Source organism: Amphibalanus amphitrite, unplaced genomic scaffold, assembly GCF_019059575.1.
Source record: "Amphibalanus amphitrite isolate SeventyFive unplaced genomic scaffold, NRLGWU_Aamphi_draft 000827F_arrow, whole genome shotgun sequence".
NCBI classification, from domain to species: domain Eukaryota; kingdom Metazoa; phylum Arthropoda; class Thecostraca; order Balanomorpha; family Balanidae; genus Amphibalanus; species Amphibalanus amphitrite.
In genome coordinates, this window is record NW_024882321.1 from 120,729 (window position 1) to 137,565 (window position 16,837).

Genomic DNA, 16,837 nt, shown 5'->3' on the forward strand with positions numbered 1-16,837 from the left:
TAAAACTGAAAAATACACTTTACTGAGCATAAACCCTCACCGCAAATTTAATTACCCCCGCTCCCCGATCGCCGGATGACGTCAGTTGACAGATAAGCCAACAGATGGTACAGACACCTCCCATTTAGGAGAGATTTGTGGCCAGGCAGGACGCTGGAGCCGGTCTCAGTTGAACAGGTGACGGAGGCATATGGATGCGAATGGCCAGTCAGAGGCGCCAGCAACTTCTGATCCCATTACACGGACCCGGACTTGCTGCAACTCTGGCTATGACGTCATGGTGACGTAAACAGCATGCATTTTGATTACGGGGACGATGAGAAGTTTCTATCTTTGGTTCAACAAACTTCACATCCGTGAAGAAGTTTGCACAATCTTTTGAGGTCTTTTAGAATTGCAAAAAGTGCTGTAAATAGTGGGTTCTGAAGCTGCGACGGTCGCGAGGGACTGCGGTTAGTCAGGGGCGGCCTTGTATGTTACGGCGGGCCCTGTGAACCGACTCTGAAACAGTCCAGCGGCGGTGGCGGACTGTTTACATCCCGTTCAACAGAGCCACCTTCAGTCGACCGCGGTGACCCTAATGACCTGCGTGACCTGTGACGTCAGTATTTATATAAACACGCCCCCCCCCCGGGCGGCAACAGGGGCCCGGCGGGGTGTAATGGTCATGACCTGGCCTCGTGGGGCAGTGCAGAGGGTCTGGTGACTGTCAGTTTCACGATCGCGCAGTTCTGCGGCCGGCGGGGGTGGCTGACTGACCCCAGTATCTGCGGCTGGGAGCTGCCGTACAGGTGACGCAGCGGGACGTAAAAACTGGGGTCATCAATCAGACGCTGTCGTGTCGGGACCCGACGGCGTGCATTATTTGTGTAGGATATAACGGATGGGTTGCGCTCGAAGCTAGGTGCGGCTCCTACCGTATCGCGCCGCTTTGCGCATCGTTTGGTCCAGGGCCGTTTCTGAATATTGAGGCAATCTCCGTAAGTCTTTGTGATTTGCATCCCATCTTATGCCACCCACATTTCATAAATGCATGAATGCACCATGGTTGCGTTGCCAAGATGGTGGCCGGTTTCCTGCAACTGAACTATCAGCCAGTAAATCGCCGTAATTCAGCGGGAATTAGTACCCAGATTAAGGATTAATCTTCTAGTAATGGCCGATAGTTTCTCACTCTAATCCCATCCCCTGAATGGTGGCCGATAATGCGCCAGCCGCCATTTGTGTTGAAATCAAATCGAGGAAATTTATATAAGCTACTGTACCTAATCTAAACTGGCAAAACTCGTGGCTGTATGAGGTACTCTAACATGAGTAATTCGTGATCCTTCAACACCTGTCAAGCCGATACTAAAGCAAACAAATCACAACTAACCCGAGTGTAAATTCGTGTTCATCTCGACTGACCGTCAGCCGAATCAAAATCATCCTTGTTGGCTATCATTTTAAACAGATCTGATAATACCGAGAAATCCAGCCGCGGCCCTGTCCTAACTCCTAGCCTGCACCATGTCTGCACGGTCATTGATTAGTACATGTAATGTGCTGGGCGTGTTGAGCACACTATCGTCATTGTGTTTATTCTGTTCACTGGGCCAGGACAGCCGATTGCCGGAAATGACGTCATTTCTGCACGGTCCATCACTGATGGAGCCATAGCAACCGATTAGCGTCCTCTCTCGGCTTGTTTATGTTTCGGTTTGATATTCTAAGGTGTAATTAGGTACCTACAGTGGATGTGATAAATATCATAAGTGAAGTCGCAGATGGCCAGCTGGGCTTATTTGATCGTCATTATTGCCGCTCTAATCGCTGTTAGAGAGCCAAAGGCATCTGCCATTCATCATCTGACTCCAGCTGCACCGCAGTAGATAACACGGCTGGCAATATGGCGATCGGGATGGCGTGGAAACCCCAGAGATATCTCGCGGCACTATGTGACCTATTAGTCTCTTATAGCGCCATTACTTTTACCGCCGCCCACTTAGGTCACTTGGTGACCTTGACCTGGGCCTGGTGCGTTTGCTTCGTCTCCGGGTCACTGTAGCCCCATGGCGGCTGGGGCTCTTTGCGGTGACCTTCCGGAAGATTGACGAGTTTCCTAATAAACTGGAGCTCGAATGTGCGCTGAATTCACAACGAGGCGCTGTTGGCCTAGTTTTGTACTGCAGGCCCGTCCCATGCTCCCTCCGGTCGTTTCACGACCTGTGTTTGTCGGTAACTGTGCGTGCGTGATCGGGGTATCAGTGTGGACACATTGGTCCTTCAGAGATACACACACAATGCTGGCTCTGACTTGGTGTCAGAGGTGTCGACACGATGTCAGAGACATCGACGTGGTGTCAGAGCGAGTCTTTTCTTGCTGGCCACATGCCCAGGAGGGAGGTGTAGGGGTCTCTGCAGGGCGTGCCCCGAGTCAGATAGACGTCTTGGCAACACGGTGCCCAGATGGATCTTCCAGGAGGATTGGTTTTCTGGGAAGGTGCTACACCGGCCGGCGATAGCACCGAGCACTGATGGGGTAGCGGTCTCATCCGGGCTTCTCTGTCTCCAGATGAGACGGGCGACGGGGGAGCGGGGGGAGGGGTGCTCGTCGCGGACGACGCATATGGCCGTTATTGGCCATCAGGGCGAACGGCGCCTGTCTATGGGACAATCGGGACCGATGGCTGGTCGTTATAGGCGGCCGGATGAAATACTTGGCACCCTCCGTCGGCCAGGGGACGGCGCCTGTTCTTTCCGCCCGCTCCGTGTTGGTGATAGTGGGCGCTGGATTGATTGGATACTTTGAATGAGGCAATTTGAAGTTAGCGGTGTTTTTGCCTGATGCGATCGTTCATTTTAATGCTATCAAATGATGAGGCTTTCTTTGTAATGTGATGAGATATGGTGTAGGTAATTTGTTTGAAGGGCTAGTAGTAGATTATCAATCTTGTTTAATCACAATACGCAAAATTCTATCAATTCCGACGGTTGTCAAATATATGCTGCAATCTCAGATATTCATGGAATTTGTCATAATGCAAACGCTCTCGGCCGGTTACCTTTGCAATTATTGACTCGAATAGAGACCGGTGATAGTCACACTCCAATCAATACAGCCGCTGGGTGACCTGTTGCCGGCCTACCTAAAACAGACAATGATAATGACTCGCTCCGCTCCAGTAAAGGCGGCCTTCACATCAGCCTCTGCTGGCGATATTTCACCACCGCGCCGGGATCCATGGAGACCCGTCGTCCCGAGACAATGTCTCACCGTGCTCCCGAGACAATGTCCTCCCGTGCGCTGTCTCAGCTGTTCGGCATAGACACAATACACAAGGAGCCAGGACGGTGAAGGACATTCCTTGGGACATTCCTGTGACAGGTTTAGGTCACCGGCTGATGAAGCATTCATTAATCAAAAGGCAGCGTCGAGACGTTCGATGCAAGTTGGCAAGTAAAGAACAAGACGCAGGGAGGACGCTAGGTGGCGTGACACTTAAACGCAACGCTTTCGATGTGACGTTTCCGATTCAACGTTTTCGACGCGATGCTTTCGACGATTTACTGGTGAAAGTGGGCCGCACAATGCAGCGCAGTGGGCGTCGACCGGTCAGTTCGATCGGGGTCGGACTATTTCGGCTGCCCGCCGGCGCTCCCCGAGGCCTGGGTGGGTTTGATTACCCCCAAACGCTCCTATGTGGCGCACCCACACATACAGACAGTGGCGCATGGTGTAAGTCGTGCAGTTACGGGCGATGTGTCGCCTCTGATGACAGAGCGGCCGGACAGGGCTGTTGGCGGGCCGACAATGATGACAGATGGACAGCCGGTGTTCGGGAGGTGCGGAAACTCCGTATTGGAACAGTCGCTGTGACTGTGGTTACCGTAGGGCCAGGCCGAGACGGGGCGCGACGTATTCTGTCGATTACAGGGTGGATTATCCGGTCCGACGATTTTGCTTCCGTCGGTAGGCTTAGCCACTCGCGTCTGACGTGTAAAACGTTTATTTTAAACGACATTGCGCCGCCTTCATTCCATGATTGATGACTGGCTGGCTCAGGAGCTGGTAATACAGGTGCTACACATGCCAAATGGTTAATGAGCTGGTGTTACTTCGCCTGTATCTTATGAGCGATCACCACGCAAATCGCTCATTAGCTGAAGGACTTCGGTAAAAATGGGCGTGTCTAAAGAGCATCGAACGATTACCCCCTGAGGTAGCCCTCTGTACGCCGCTAATCGCTTATATTTTCACCTAAAACCGCAATGGTGGCGACTAAATCCTCCGACAAGAACTAAAACCACTGTTTTCTCAGGACCTGTCAATTTTGACAGAAACGAGAAAGCTCGTGAGCTACGTTTAGGTGATAACACTACAACACTCACAGGAACTTTTACTACAGATCCGGCATCGGTGGGAATTTCAATCAACTCCTTCCCAGCCTTTGTTCACGCGTGATTGACATTTTCCGCGGCTCTGCTACCCGTACTGCCCCCTAATAACCGCTGACGTCATGTCAATGATGCATCACACCTTGCCACTACGCTGTGTGCGCGGCTCTGTGGACCGTTTCTGGGTCAGTACTGATCGATACCCAGCACAATGAACGGTTACAAATGCTGCCCCTCCCCACACTCGTGTCTGGGGTTTTACCTACCTGAGCTGCACGGCTCAGCGGTGCAGCTTTGATCTTACCGTCTCCTGGGCTGCTCCAGTAGGCGATTTAACCTATCAGGTGCCTGCAACGACTGCACAACTTTCCTGATGTGGCTGCAACTCTGTTGCAGCTGTAGCTTTGTTGCGTCTTTGCTATTACTGCAATTGTGGCTGTTGCGGCCATGTGACTGTGTGAGCCTTTGGCAAATGGCACCCCACCAACTTCCCTGGAAAAGCTCCACCCATGCCCGCAGCTCTCCCCGTGTACGTAAGTACCTCGTGACCTCTCGTTCTGACCCCTGCTCTGTCTGTCCACACTCCACAGCTCCCCGGCGCTGTAAGCCCGGTGACTTCTCGATCTGACCTCTCCCTTTCTTCTGTTCACAGGGCTACGCTTCTGGCCATCTCGGCCTACCTGGACACATTTCAGCGGATCGCCGACACCGCCAGCGCCGCCAAAGGTGAGCTACTGTCGAGCTGAGCTACCGAGCTAGGCTGCGAGCTTAGCTTAGAGCTGATCTGTCGAGCTGATCTGAGCTGAGAGCTGAGCTGTGACCTGAGTTGTGTGCTGATTGCTGAGCTACCGAGCTAAGCTGCTGAACTGAGCTGCAAAAGTCAGGTGCCGACCTGAGCTGTAAGTTGAGCTTAGAGCTGAGCCATGTGCTGGGCTGTGAAGAGAGCTACCGAACCAGTCTGGCGTTGGAGCTGGGCTTCGAGCTTCCGAGATGAGCCGCTGAGTTTTGAGCTGAGGTCGAGCTGAGGTTTGCTGCAGAGCAGTGGAGCTGATGTCGGCACACCTGTGCCACGCTCCGACAGGAGGGCAGGGCGGGATGTGTTCTGCTCCAGCCTCGTCAGTTACCGTGTCCAGCGGCCAGGGAGGGTCGTACGCGGCCGGTCGGCGCCGTGCGGAGGTCGTTACGTAACCCGCGGCGCGCGTGCAGCGATGTTACGACAGTGTAGTTACGATGGTAAATGGGCGGGTCCAATGGGCGTCATCAGGCCCATCAGACCAACCTGGGTACCGGTCCCACTTGAAAGGGACCGGTCGGCCGCCCGGGCGGGCGGGGCGCCGGCCTGTCGGTCGGGTCGGCGCTCCCCTCGCCCGGGCGGTGGTTAGGGGGCACCCCCGGGAAAGATGATTTTCCGGGGGTGCGGGCGGGGGCTCGCGGCCCGTCTGGAGCGCCGGGGAGGTATCCACCAGATCTCCCCGGCCCGGGGAGGTATCCCACAGCTCTCCCCGGGGCCGGGACGGCATATGCCATGGAACGGCACCGTCCCGGTCTGGCCAGACGGGCCGCCGTACAAAGTTAGGGGGAGGCCGCAGGCTGGCGGAGCGCGTGTGGTCCAGCTATAGTGGTCGGAAGGTTCGTCGGGGCGGCGGGGTTGCGCGTGGGACCTGGTGTGTGTGTGTGTTTATTTCGGTGATGCTCTGTTTCGTTTTGTTTTGTTGAAGAGGTGCCTCGTAATAAGTTTATGCTTTTGCACCAATTCAACTTTATTTCTGTCCATTGTCCATGCCCATAATCATGAATAAACGACAAACAAACAAACAAACAGACCCATTTGCAGGCCGATGCGCCCCGCCTACGATAACCTGCGGCCCGCCCCGTCCTTACCGGTCTGAGCGGACCTGGCGCTAGTCTAGTCCCGACTCTGGGATAGGAAAGGTGCCGAGATGGCAAAACGGTGTGCCCGACTCCGCGGATTACCTTCCATGAATTATCTCCTCTGGGTGTGTGACTTGGTTTCGCTTGACCCGGTTTAGCCAGTGGCTGGTCGTTTGGGTTGATTTTAGTTGCACTCGGCACGCAATCCCTGGGAGAAGTTGTTATCAAGATGCGGTCAACTGCTGGCTCATACGCGAGAAAGAGTTGGCAGACCTACTGCGACGTTTATGTGTGAGAAAAGTCAAGGCTGGTCTCGGTATTATTGTACTCGACGCAATAACGCTGGTCTGGAACAATGGTCAAGGGTAACTGGTCTGTCTCGCCGACCACACAGATTGAATGGTAAAGCGCTAATTGCGTGGGTGAATGGCGACACCACTATCCACTTAATCCCGCGATCAAAAAAGCTAATGGTAGATTGAATCAGCGGCTCTTATCACCTACGTGCCTTCGCTGCTACACTTTTGCCGTGACCGAATATTTACGAGCTCAATGGACCCCGGCTGGGCCTACTCGTCAGTCTTTTCATCGGCTACTGATTGGTCTACTGACTAATCCGCACCATCAGAACTGGACAAAGGAGCGCGAAGCCGTCATACTAGGGTATCAGGGCGGCCAGGTGTACTGATGTTGATCAGTGGGGCAGCGCGCTCAATACCTTCACTCGGCGCCCTGCGAACCGCTACAATACTATCTGATCGCTTCTGGATTAACTGTGTTATCATTTCTGCGGCCTATACCTGCCGCTGCCTCGGGTGCTTTTGTTGGTTGGATCACCGTCAGTGTATCCATGAAAACTGGAGCACACTAAAACTGAGCGCGAGCGTCGCGAAACGGTCGGACAAATAACGACCATCAATCTTTTAGCGGGCGACACTCACGGAGAATCGAATTAAACTGTGAGTGGTTCTGGTGGCGGATAGACCCAGTTTACAACTGCGCCGAGCGGGTACACTTGGTTTTGTCCGCTCCGTTGGCAGCTCTCCGTTAGCCTGTCGGACTAAATGCCGTCAGTTTGATCGACGGGTATTTAATTGCCGAAAACTCTGAATTCCTTCTGCATAAAACGCGGCCAGAATAAGATTTTTCCTGTGGTTGGCATATTCTCATATGCTGCGTTCGGTCTTTTTTTGCGCCAGTGTTAGCTGGTGGGGATCTGGCCGCTAATTTTTAATCCAGCTAGTGGCGGCGGATGCTTGTGAAAAACCACGCCATGGCACGTTAAATGCGGTAGGTCCATGGTGGGCGTGGACGCTAACACCGGGGCGGGTTGAGGGATGGGATTGGTTACGGAGCGAGCGAAGCGAGCGTAGTCTTTCCTTAGATTAACGGAAATTTCTGAGTATGAGCGGCCGGCCGGCCGGCCGGCCGGCCTGCCGGCCGGCCGGCCGTGGTCACGCTTTTGCGAGGCTTATATCTCAGCAACCACTTGACCGATTTACACGCGGTAATTTTTGTAGGGTAGCTTCATTCCTTCTACCAAGTATTGGACTATTCCTGATGCATGTGGGTGACCCCTTATGCACGTGCCACGTGCAAAACGAAGAGGTGTCCGTTTTGTAATTGTTGCAATATCTCGGTAACTACTTGGCCGATTGCGCTGAAAGTTGGCATGTAGGTAGGCACCCACTAGGCACTGCATATCCATGTGCCAGAGTTGGGGCGCTGCTGCACGTGCGCACGTGCAGGGGTCGTTTCCAGATCTCGAGAACGGCTCGACCGATTGCGCTCAAATTTGGTACACAGTTAGGGACCGGTTAGTAGGGTGCCGTGCACATGTCAGTTGGGACCCACTTTGCACGTGCGCACGTGCAGGGTGCCGCTTCCAGATCTCGAGAACGGCTGGGCCAATTGTGCCCAAATTTGGCACATCGCTAGAGACCGGTTAGTAGGGTGCCGTGCACAAGTCAGTTGGAGGTACCCCTCGCAATTTCGCACGTGCAAGGCCCACCCTCTCGCTCGCTCCGTTAGTCGCCCCAAAAGGCGTTATACTGGTGATACAGATCTGATACCGACCTACCGTGACCGCGTGCCGCACTGACCGGTGACACACGTCCGGTAGTCTGTGCCCCGTGTGAGGTAACACAATGCAGCCTGTTCTGACGACCCTACTGCCAGATCTGCTGACCGGCCGTGATCGTTCGCTTCTGACCTCACAGACCTCACGGCACTGTCCAGTGTCCACCACTACCCACTTACCCAGCTCTGCCTAGCGCTACCCAGCACTGCCCAGCACCGCTCAGCACCGCCAATACTCGGAGCGTCGAGGCGGTGTTAGTGATACTTCCAAGCACGGGCATGACGTCAGTAATAAAGCGGAGCATCGACAGGGCGCCGGTAATTAGTATGAACTCCGATGAAGCACGGTATAATTGGAATGGTTCACTACCTACTGATACGGATCTGGTAATATATAGCACTATGGTATTGAGTTTGATATTCCGAACCGGATTATCAGTGCGGTGCTGGAAATTCAGCCCTGCGTCCGAAGATGTCATCCATGTCCACCAAACTACTAGAGTCTGATATTGACACATTCCAGCCACTCTCCCTTCCCGTACTCACTGTGGGCGGGCTGGTTGGGGTTGCGTTTCCGGCCTGCCCGCACTGCCGCCGCTCGGACGGGGGCGGGGCGGCGTCGGACCGTATCGTGATACACACAAAAACCCGGCGTGTGTCCGGCTGGTTCGGTCAGCCGCGACCTGCTCTCTATCGAATGGACCCGTCATGCGATAGCAATGAGTTTTTATCTGCGCCGGTTAGAGCTCGCTCGCAGAGTTTGTGTTTCGGTTGGGTTCCTTTTATGGGCTGGTGTTTGGTTTTATCACCTGTGGGGCTAATGACATGGTCTGATTTACATCCGTGGTTTATTACGTCCTGCGGAAAATCCGGAAAGACCAGTGCAGGGAAACGATCTGAATCAGGGAAACCTAGGAAACGCTGCTGCCTGCTGTTACCCGTGACCGGCACTAGAGCGCCGACCGGCCCGCACCAGCCTGTTGTCGCCTGGCGCCCCATATCCGGGTCATGACCCGGGGCGCCCTGTTGACATCCGGTCGGCGGCACCGGCACATCCGTCTTCCCATGCGGGTGTCGGCCGGGCCTCAACCCAACCTGGGGGCTGTGTTTGCACAGTGGCCATATGGAGTAAACTACCGGGCGGGGCAGGCGAGGCCTGTACCCACCTGTCTAAACCGACCCTCCCCCGTCCCATCCACTGGCAGCGCCGTATGCACGCGCCTCGTTCTCACGGTTTGTGGGGCAGGGTCGCTCCCAGGGCGGCCCAATGCGGGCGGAACTGCTGGTAGGAGGATGCTAATATTGGGAGCAGTTCCGCATTGTCAGTGATTGCGGGGTCGCGCAGTTCAGGGCGACTCTCAGAAACAAGGCATGTGTGCTGGGACCGAGATTGGCTTCCATCTTCGTCTGTCTGGTATTGATTTGTGGGAGATTAGCTCGCTGTGCGCAGGCGTCCGCAGTACCATCTTTTCCATTTTCTGCGGCGCTCTCACTTTTTCTGTGTGATGAAATGACATGTCATGGGTAGCTCGGGCATGTCAGTTCAGACGTGCTTTGATTTGAAACTGGTTTGCCGCCCTCGGCTCGGTCCTAGCCGGTGCTTCGGAGACGAAGGAGGTGAAGTCAGCTTTCGGTTAGTTAAACTGTGAAGTGGTCTGATCCATCTAAGGAAATTTAAACTGGTTTGGGTGGTGCTATAGCCGAGAAAAGAAGAAGTTTGCCAAGGTTAATTCATGCCGTGCAAACTACACTAAAAAGTTTGCTAACGAGGACTTTGCGCAAATATTACTGGAAAGGCATTATTATTCTGCACCATATATTGCCTCGCTTCACAAAGTTAGTACGGGTAAAACTTAAGTTTTCAGCCTCTTGCAATGCGGTTTAGTTAATAGATATAGGGAACCTAATTAAAACCACAAAATCATGTTAACATGCGTCTAAAAAAAACATAGCTATGCAGTATGCATACAAACAGGTAGACAAGATGGATATTGGATATCATATACATTATACATATCTACCATGCGAAGCTCGACACCAGATCTTACAGCCTCAACCCGTCTTCTCACACGCCTTGAAAGCCCAGTTCGCCCTCTCTGAATGCCCCCGTTGTCGCCACCACGTGGTCGGGCTAGTGGGTCCCTCTGAGCGGGTAACTCGAGCGGGTCCGCGTCTCTCGACGGCACATCTGGCCACCTTCTGCCCAGCCGACGGCAAGGGTCGGGAAATTCACTCAGGAAAAGTAATTAAAAGCCGGCCTTCTCCCTCTCTACGTGACCGGGGTTAAACTCTGTGAGAAAAGGAGCAGCGGTTTACGACGGTAAAACATCTCCGGTAGTTTATTCGACGTCGGCGGAACAATGTCGGTTTACTGTCGGGGACAGAGGCGCGCCTGTTTTCTAAGACGGTGGTATAAACCGTTCGCAGGGCGCTGGGCGCTGAGGAAGGACCCTTCAGCGTGGGGTCACCGGGTGCAGTCCGGGTCACAGCGTTATTGGCCGGGATACGCCGAACTCTGCAGCAGTTGGGTGTCTCCGGGGGCTGCCACAGCCCCCGAGACGGCCTCCCGACTGCTGGCCTGGCCTCCCGCGGGGGGGGGGGAGCTGGCGCCGCGCCGTCTGCTGCGGTCCCCCGTCCCCCCCCCCCCCCCGACGTCCGTCACCGCCGCCGCCGCTGGCGTGCCGTCGCTGTCGTGCCGTCGCTGTTTCCCTCACTACTAGCCCGGTATTGATTCTCTGCGCGCCTGACGCAGCTCTCCTCTCTCTATGTGACCGTGAAACACCGGCGGCGTGCCGTGTTATTGCGCGTCCGCGCCGCCCCTTCCCCCGGCGCCCCACGGTAATAACGTCCCCTCCGACAGCGACGACATGCTCCCAACCGAGCGTCGACGGCCGCGACAGAGCGACGACGTCACAGCCAGCGATGGGGCGACGGAGCGACGCGACTTCGTTCCGAGCTTGTCGTCGTGCCACTTTGGCTCACGACCTGTCGACGACGGATATATGTACGGACGGAGCGACGTGGACGAAATGCGGTGAGGCTGCCAGGCGGCGTCGTACGCACGCGGGCGTGTGTCTCAGATGGGCGCGCGGCACGCGGTGGCCGGCCGGCACCCTTCCGTGCTGCCGCCGCCGCCGCTGTGGGTGCCTATTTATAGACGCCGCGCCGCCGTGCCCCGGTGCTTCTGTCACTGCCGGAGCTGCCGGCGATGGCGACGGCGATGGCGATGGGGACGATGGAGGTGGTGCTGATGACCATGGGGCAGGGGCTCTGGCGGCGGTAAAGGCGCTGTCGCTGCTGGCAGTGACAGTGATGGGGCGGTGATAGCATCACTGTGATGACGCTGTCAGCGGTGATGACGGCCGGCAGCTGCCGCGATTGTGGCTGCCGTGGTGACGGCTGTTACCTCTGCGGTGATATGGGCTATTTCAGTAGCCGCACCGACGGCAGAGGCAACTTTTAGACCTCGCTAAAAGCTGGCAGATGAGCGCGTTGACCACCGCCGGCCATCAAACTCTCCGCCACCTGTCCGGCTCCCTGCCGCTCCCACAGACATTACTGGCCGCTGTCCGCAGACTATTCCCTCCAGGCCGCAGACAGTGATGGTTCCCCCGGACTCCGGACACTGACGACTCCCTCCAGACTCCCTCCGGCTCCGGACAGTGACGTCCCCTCCGGACTCCGGACAGTGACGGCCCCTCCGGCCCCGAGTCCGGACTCTGTCGGTCCCACCGCGCACAGTGCGCCGTCTGTCTCTGCGGAGCCGGAGCCGGAGCCGGAGTCGGCGGCACGGACGCAGCCACAGACGGAGCCGGTCCGATCAATACGCCGGCCGGCACGCTGACACGTGGTCCGCGCCGCACGCATTACGTCGCAGCCGCCGCTGCTGCTGCTGCTGCTGCTACTATTTCTGCCGCTATTAGTACCGGAATTTGATAGATAATGAATGTTTTAACTGATAACCTACGCTCGTTTCATTTTCTTGTGCTTATTATTTGATAATTTTGTCCTAATATTTTCTGGTGATCCTGTAGTAAGTTAGCTATAATTTGGAAGTATTGCTTCGGCACCTGCTCGGTAAGATGCTTGTAATTGTCTCGCTCCCATCTCATCCCTTCCCTTCACAATGCACATCAATTATTCTGTCCGCACCAATTCAAATACTAATACCGCAATAATACCCGCGGCGTTTACTTTGCCTCGCTTCTGTTTTGCTTTAATATTATCTCTGTTCATCTACCTCCGTCCTGTCTTTCTTGCTTCTTCGCACCGCCCACTACAGCTGAATGGTCCCTGCCAGGGCCTCTCGTGGTCACTCGTATTGACCCAGCCAGTGTTTGACCCGCTCTGACAGAGCTTCCTCTGTTGGATCGTCCCCGCTCGGCAGACATGTCCGGCCGACGTCCCCGGATGTTAGCTCGGCTGAGACTGATGCGTGGTGTATTGTTCGAGGCGGACGGACGGCGTTGGGGCCTGGGAGAGGGTCCCCGACGTCGGGTCCCTGGTCTGGCGGTACACGTCTACGTGGTCTTCGCCGCGGCGTGGTCCCTGGCGGGCATACTATTGGGGTCAGATGCAGTTATTGCGTCTGGTATTGGCCGCAGCCGCTCACTATTGGCCGGAGCGGCGCGCATGCTGAGTGGCGACCAGCCTCAGGGACGTGCGTGTGGCTCGGGTCCCCAGCTCAGACTTCGGCGAGTGCCCAGAGCTTGGTGGAAGCGGGCTATGTACGGCCTTGGAGGCGGGGGCGGCAGCGGGATCAGCAGAGGCGGAGGCGGAGTCGGCAGCAGGGCGGAGCCTCTCCTGTCGTCTTCAGTCCACTCAGGCGCCGGCTGGAGAGGAGATAATCAGATGACGAGAGCCGGTGTGCCAGGCATCTGATTACTGCCGTCAGTTTCTGCCGTCTCAGCCCGGGTCGATGAATGTGAAGAGCCGGCGGCCTCATCAGGTCAGCCACGGCACTCGGCACACGGCGTTCGCTCTAACCCCTGCCGCGATTGTTGGTCGGCACGTGTTGTCTAATGGTCCGACACCGTTAATTAGGCGATTGGTCGGTGTAGGGTTCCCGACGTCGTGATGATAGGTATCGCTCGATCGCCTCTCCCTCTCCGGTCCGATGGGACGAGTCTGCTGGGACCGGTTCTCTCTCACGAGGCGGTGAGGAGTGTCAGCGGCAGCTCGCCGGTTTATCGATCTGTTGTGCACGGCCGGTCGGCCCTGCCACCACCATCACAGTCGAGATAGAAACGGCTCCGGGTGAAGTAGCAGCACTAGAAACCGTCCGGGACTTCGCAGCGTCGCGTTTTACTTCGTACGGTGCCGCCGACAGAAAGGACGCGCGGCGCAGTTTCTAGTTATTGGCCGGACGATTAAAGTTTGCCGGAACTTGCCCAATGACGTGGGTATGCCGCCGTTCCTCTGCAGGCGGCTGCGTCTCCCTCCCACGCGTCGCACAGTCCCTCCCTCCACCGCCCTCCCGCGGCTGCAGACGGCAGTTTTTCTATCGGTTTGTGTGGCGCAGGCCGGCGGCTGTTCACCTTGGACAGGTCGTGAGTGCCGTGAGATGTATGGGTCGGTCTCCGTATACGGTGGGCACTGGCACTGCACTCTCAGTGCACACTGCACAGGCAGGCAACTCTGTAAGAACCCGGATCCGGTCTGCACTGGGCACACTGCTTGGCAAGCACTGCCCGAACTCGGTCGGCTCGTGTCAAGGGAGCAACGGAGACATCTTCAAGTATGTTTTGACCTTAGCTTCGCCTTACTTTCTCTGACCAACAATGGGTATGTGAACACGCTTGTCGCGTTGTCTGTGTCCAACAATGGCCAGTCATACAGCTCTGTCGGGGTATCTGAGCTCACACTGGACGGCTATCCATCATGCTACGCGCTGCCGTCTCGGCGGGGGTGAGGGCGACGACCGGCGTGTGTGCAGTGTCCGTCATCGGGCGCGTGTGTGGAGGGAGGGAGGGGGGGGGGGGCCGACTGGGCCTGTCACCGGCGCTCCGTAATCAATCCCCGACCACCGAGAGCGGCAATCAATGGGCGGCGTTGGGCGGCGACGGCACGGGCGGGGGTCGTGGATGGGTGGAGGAGGGGATAGCGCAACCTTCCAACTAGCGACAAGCTTCTTTCCGGCTGCTAGAGCCTTAAATAGAGACGATATCAGCGAAACCGAGATTGCCTTGGCAAGGGCGTGGTAGTAGTGCCTGCAGATCAACTGCCTCTTTCGGCCGAGTACGACAAATTTAGCACTGCTAGTTTCGGCCAGTCTTCCCGTATCGGTCCTGTCCACTCCAAACGCACTCTATGAGGGCGGCGGCCGGGCGGTGATGGCAGCTTTCAGACGGGCGGGCGTCGCACGCAGGACGGCTCTATCTGCGGACCAGCCTGTGTCATCAGCGCTGTGCAGCGCGCCCAGCCGTCCTGCCGACCACCATTGTTCTGTCAGTTATCTGCTGTCGGGTGACGGACTGAGGGACGAAGGTGGATCATCGCGGGTAATCGCTCATCCTGCAGGGAGTGTCTGCGCGTGGCCGGCCGCCCTCGTTGTGGTGGTGAGTTGCGTGGTGGAAGAGCCGCGCTACTGGTTCAGGACAGAGGGATAAGCCGTGCTCACTGACTAGTGAGCCAGTCCCGCCCGGATTTTCGCACCAGGGCTGTATCCGCCGCGTCCGGTTTGCAGCAGCCATGACGCCGACTCCCAGTGGAGGCTAGCTGTCAGCGTGCAGCCACCGGCACCGCTGCACCAACCTGCCACCTGCCAGCTACCGTCGACTGCTGTGTATACCTGACCCAAATCCAGCGACGTTTTATGGAGCTACGTGCACAAACTGAGGCTCGCTGAACCCGGCAGTGGCGTGCCTGGTCGAGATCACGGCTGCTACCGGCTCTGACCGCACTGATCGGAGCGGTCATCGAACTTTTATTCCGTGGCCGGCGTTGGGGAGTTGTGGATGAATTTTTGGAGAGGTACCTGCATCAGCAGGCGATCTGCCCGCTGTCGATACCTGCCGGACATTGCGCTATTCGCTGCGACACGCATACAGCTGTTTGGGGACATTAGCTGTGCGTGAGCGCAACGTTAGCAGAACGTGAGCGGGACGTGAGTGGCATGCGTGTGCCGCGTACGTGCGTGTTACCACCGGGTCATTGCCCATTTACCTCCCTCCCTCCCTCGCATACTATGACTTCCTCCGTAATCCGTAGCCAAGTGGAGGTTAGGAGCAAGAAGAAACGATTATCTTTTGAGGCATTGAGGTAGTACTGGTAAGATGGCCATAATTGTTACTTGTAGAAATGGTGTTGCCAGTGGGCCAGAGACGTGAAGGTAGGAGACGTGAAGCCATAGAAAGTCGTCCATGAAATGAAGTCCATAGTTGAGAACGCCTCCGGCGAACGCCTCCGGCGGCAGCGCTGTATGCAAATGAAGGCGCCGGGGAAACCGACCTTTCTGCGTGTCGCTGGCTGACAACGCTGCGGCATAGCCGTCGTTATTCAAATCCGGCTGAAAGCCTACTCTGGCTTGGAAATGGAGCTGTCACTTCTGATTGAGTTAGACCGGTAACCGTTCAGAGAGGCGACAGCGCTTTGTGGCCACACGACACCTCCGCGGTCCTCGTCACTCAGCCGCCGGGCTGAGCGTGAGTGGCTCGAGGTACCCAGGTGTGAGGAATGGTGGGACAAATGGCTACCGCCACCGCTGCTGATGATAAACGCGGACGGTACAATGACCTGTCGCCGAAACAAGCCCTAGCCGCCAGATCCACGGTTGCCGAGCGACACTCTCAGCGGGGATCCAGGTCGACTGGATCTTGCCTGGACCGGATCCAAGAGAGCCAGGTGGTACTTTGCAGTAATGACCGAACCCAACAGATCCTGTAGGGACGGAAGGAGGCCGGATGTAGCCTCTAACCAGGACCGCGTGTGAACTGTGTCCGGTCGGTGGCTTCTCACGTGGGAACGGACCACAGTGATTTGGTGGATGGAGTTATGACATTCCGTGGCGGCGTATCGCCGTAACGCGGAATTTCGCTGTGGTAGAGAGGTAACATGTAACGTCGGGTTGCCGCAAGATGCGTTCTCACACAAGCTTACCGCTGCGCACAACTTTCTACAGAGCGTAGCAGACCATAACTCATCGCCAACCGACCGGGCATACGATTATGACACTGCACTATGCACAAGTACAATGCACATTGTACATACTCTATGCGTCGTCATATCGCCCCACTAAATCACTGTTTCCCAATGACACGCACAGATTCTCATATTTTGCAACGCACTCGAGAACATTCCTGATCCATGACCATCCCGAGTCCCGACTCTTAACCCCGCCGTCTCACCCGCCTCTAGCTCTCCCTCCCCTGACTCCCCACCGAACCTTGCGCGTTGTGCGTGACCCGGTCAGAATAGAATGCCCGCCGGTCGTGCTGGGGCCTGCTCTGCGCCTGTTTACGCGGCATGAGCTGCGTCAGAGGAGGTGCGGAGCTGCTTCCTCACGAACGCA

General features: G+C 56.3%; 1 protein-coding gene across 1 annotated transcript in view; it reads left to right on the forward strand.

Moving 5' to 3' along the window:
• LOC122366731 (protein MTSS 2-like) overlaps positions 1-16,837 on the forward strand; it is a 70,075-nt gene that overhangs the window by 11,585 nt on the left and 41,653 nt on the right. The window contains exon 4 of the mRNA XM_043339265.1: positions 5,030-5,103. Coding sequence (XP_043195200.1) covers positions 5,030-5,103 — 74 coding nt within the window. The remainder of the gene's footprint in view (positions 1-5,029; positions 5,104-16,837) is intronic.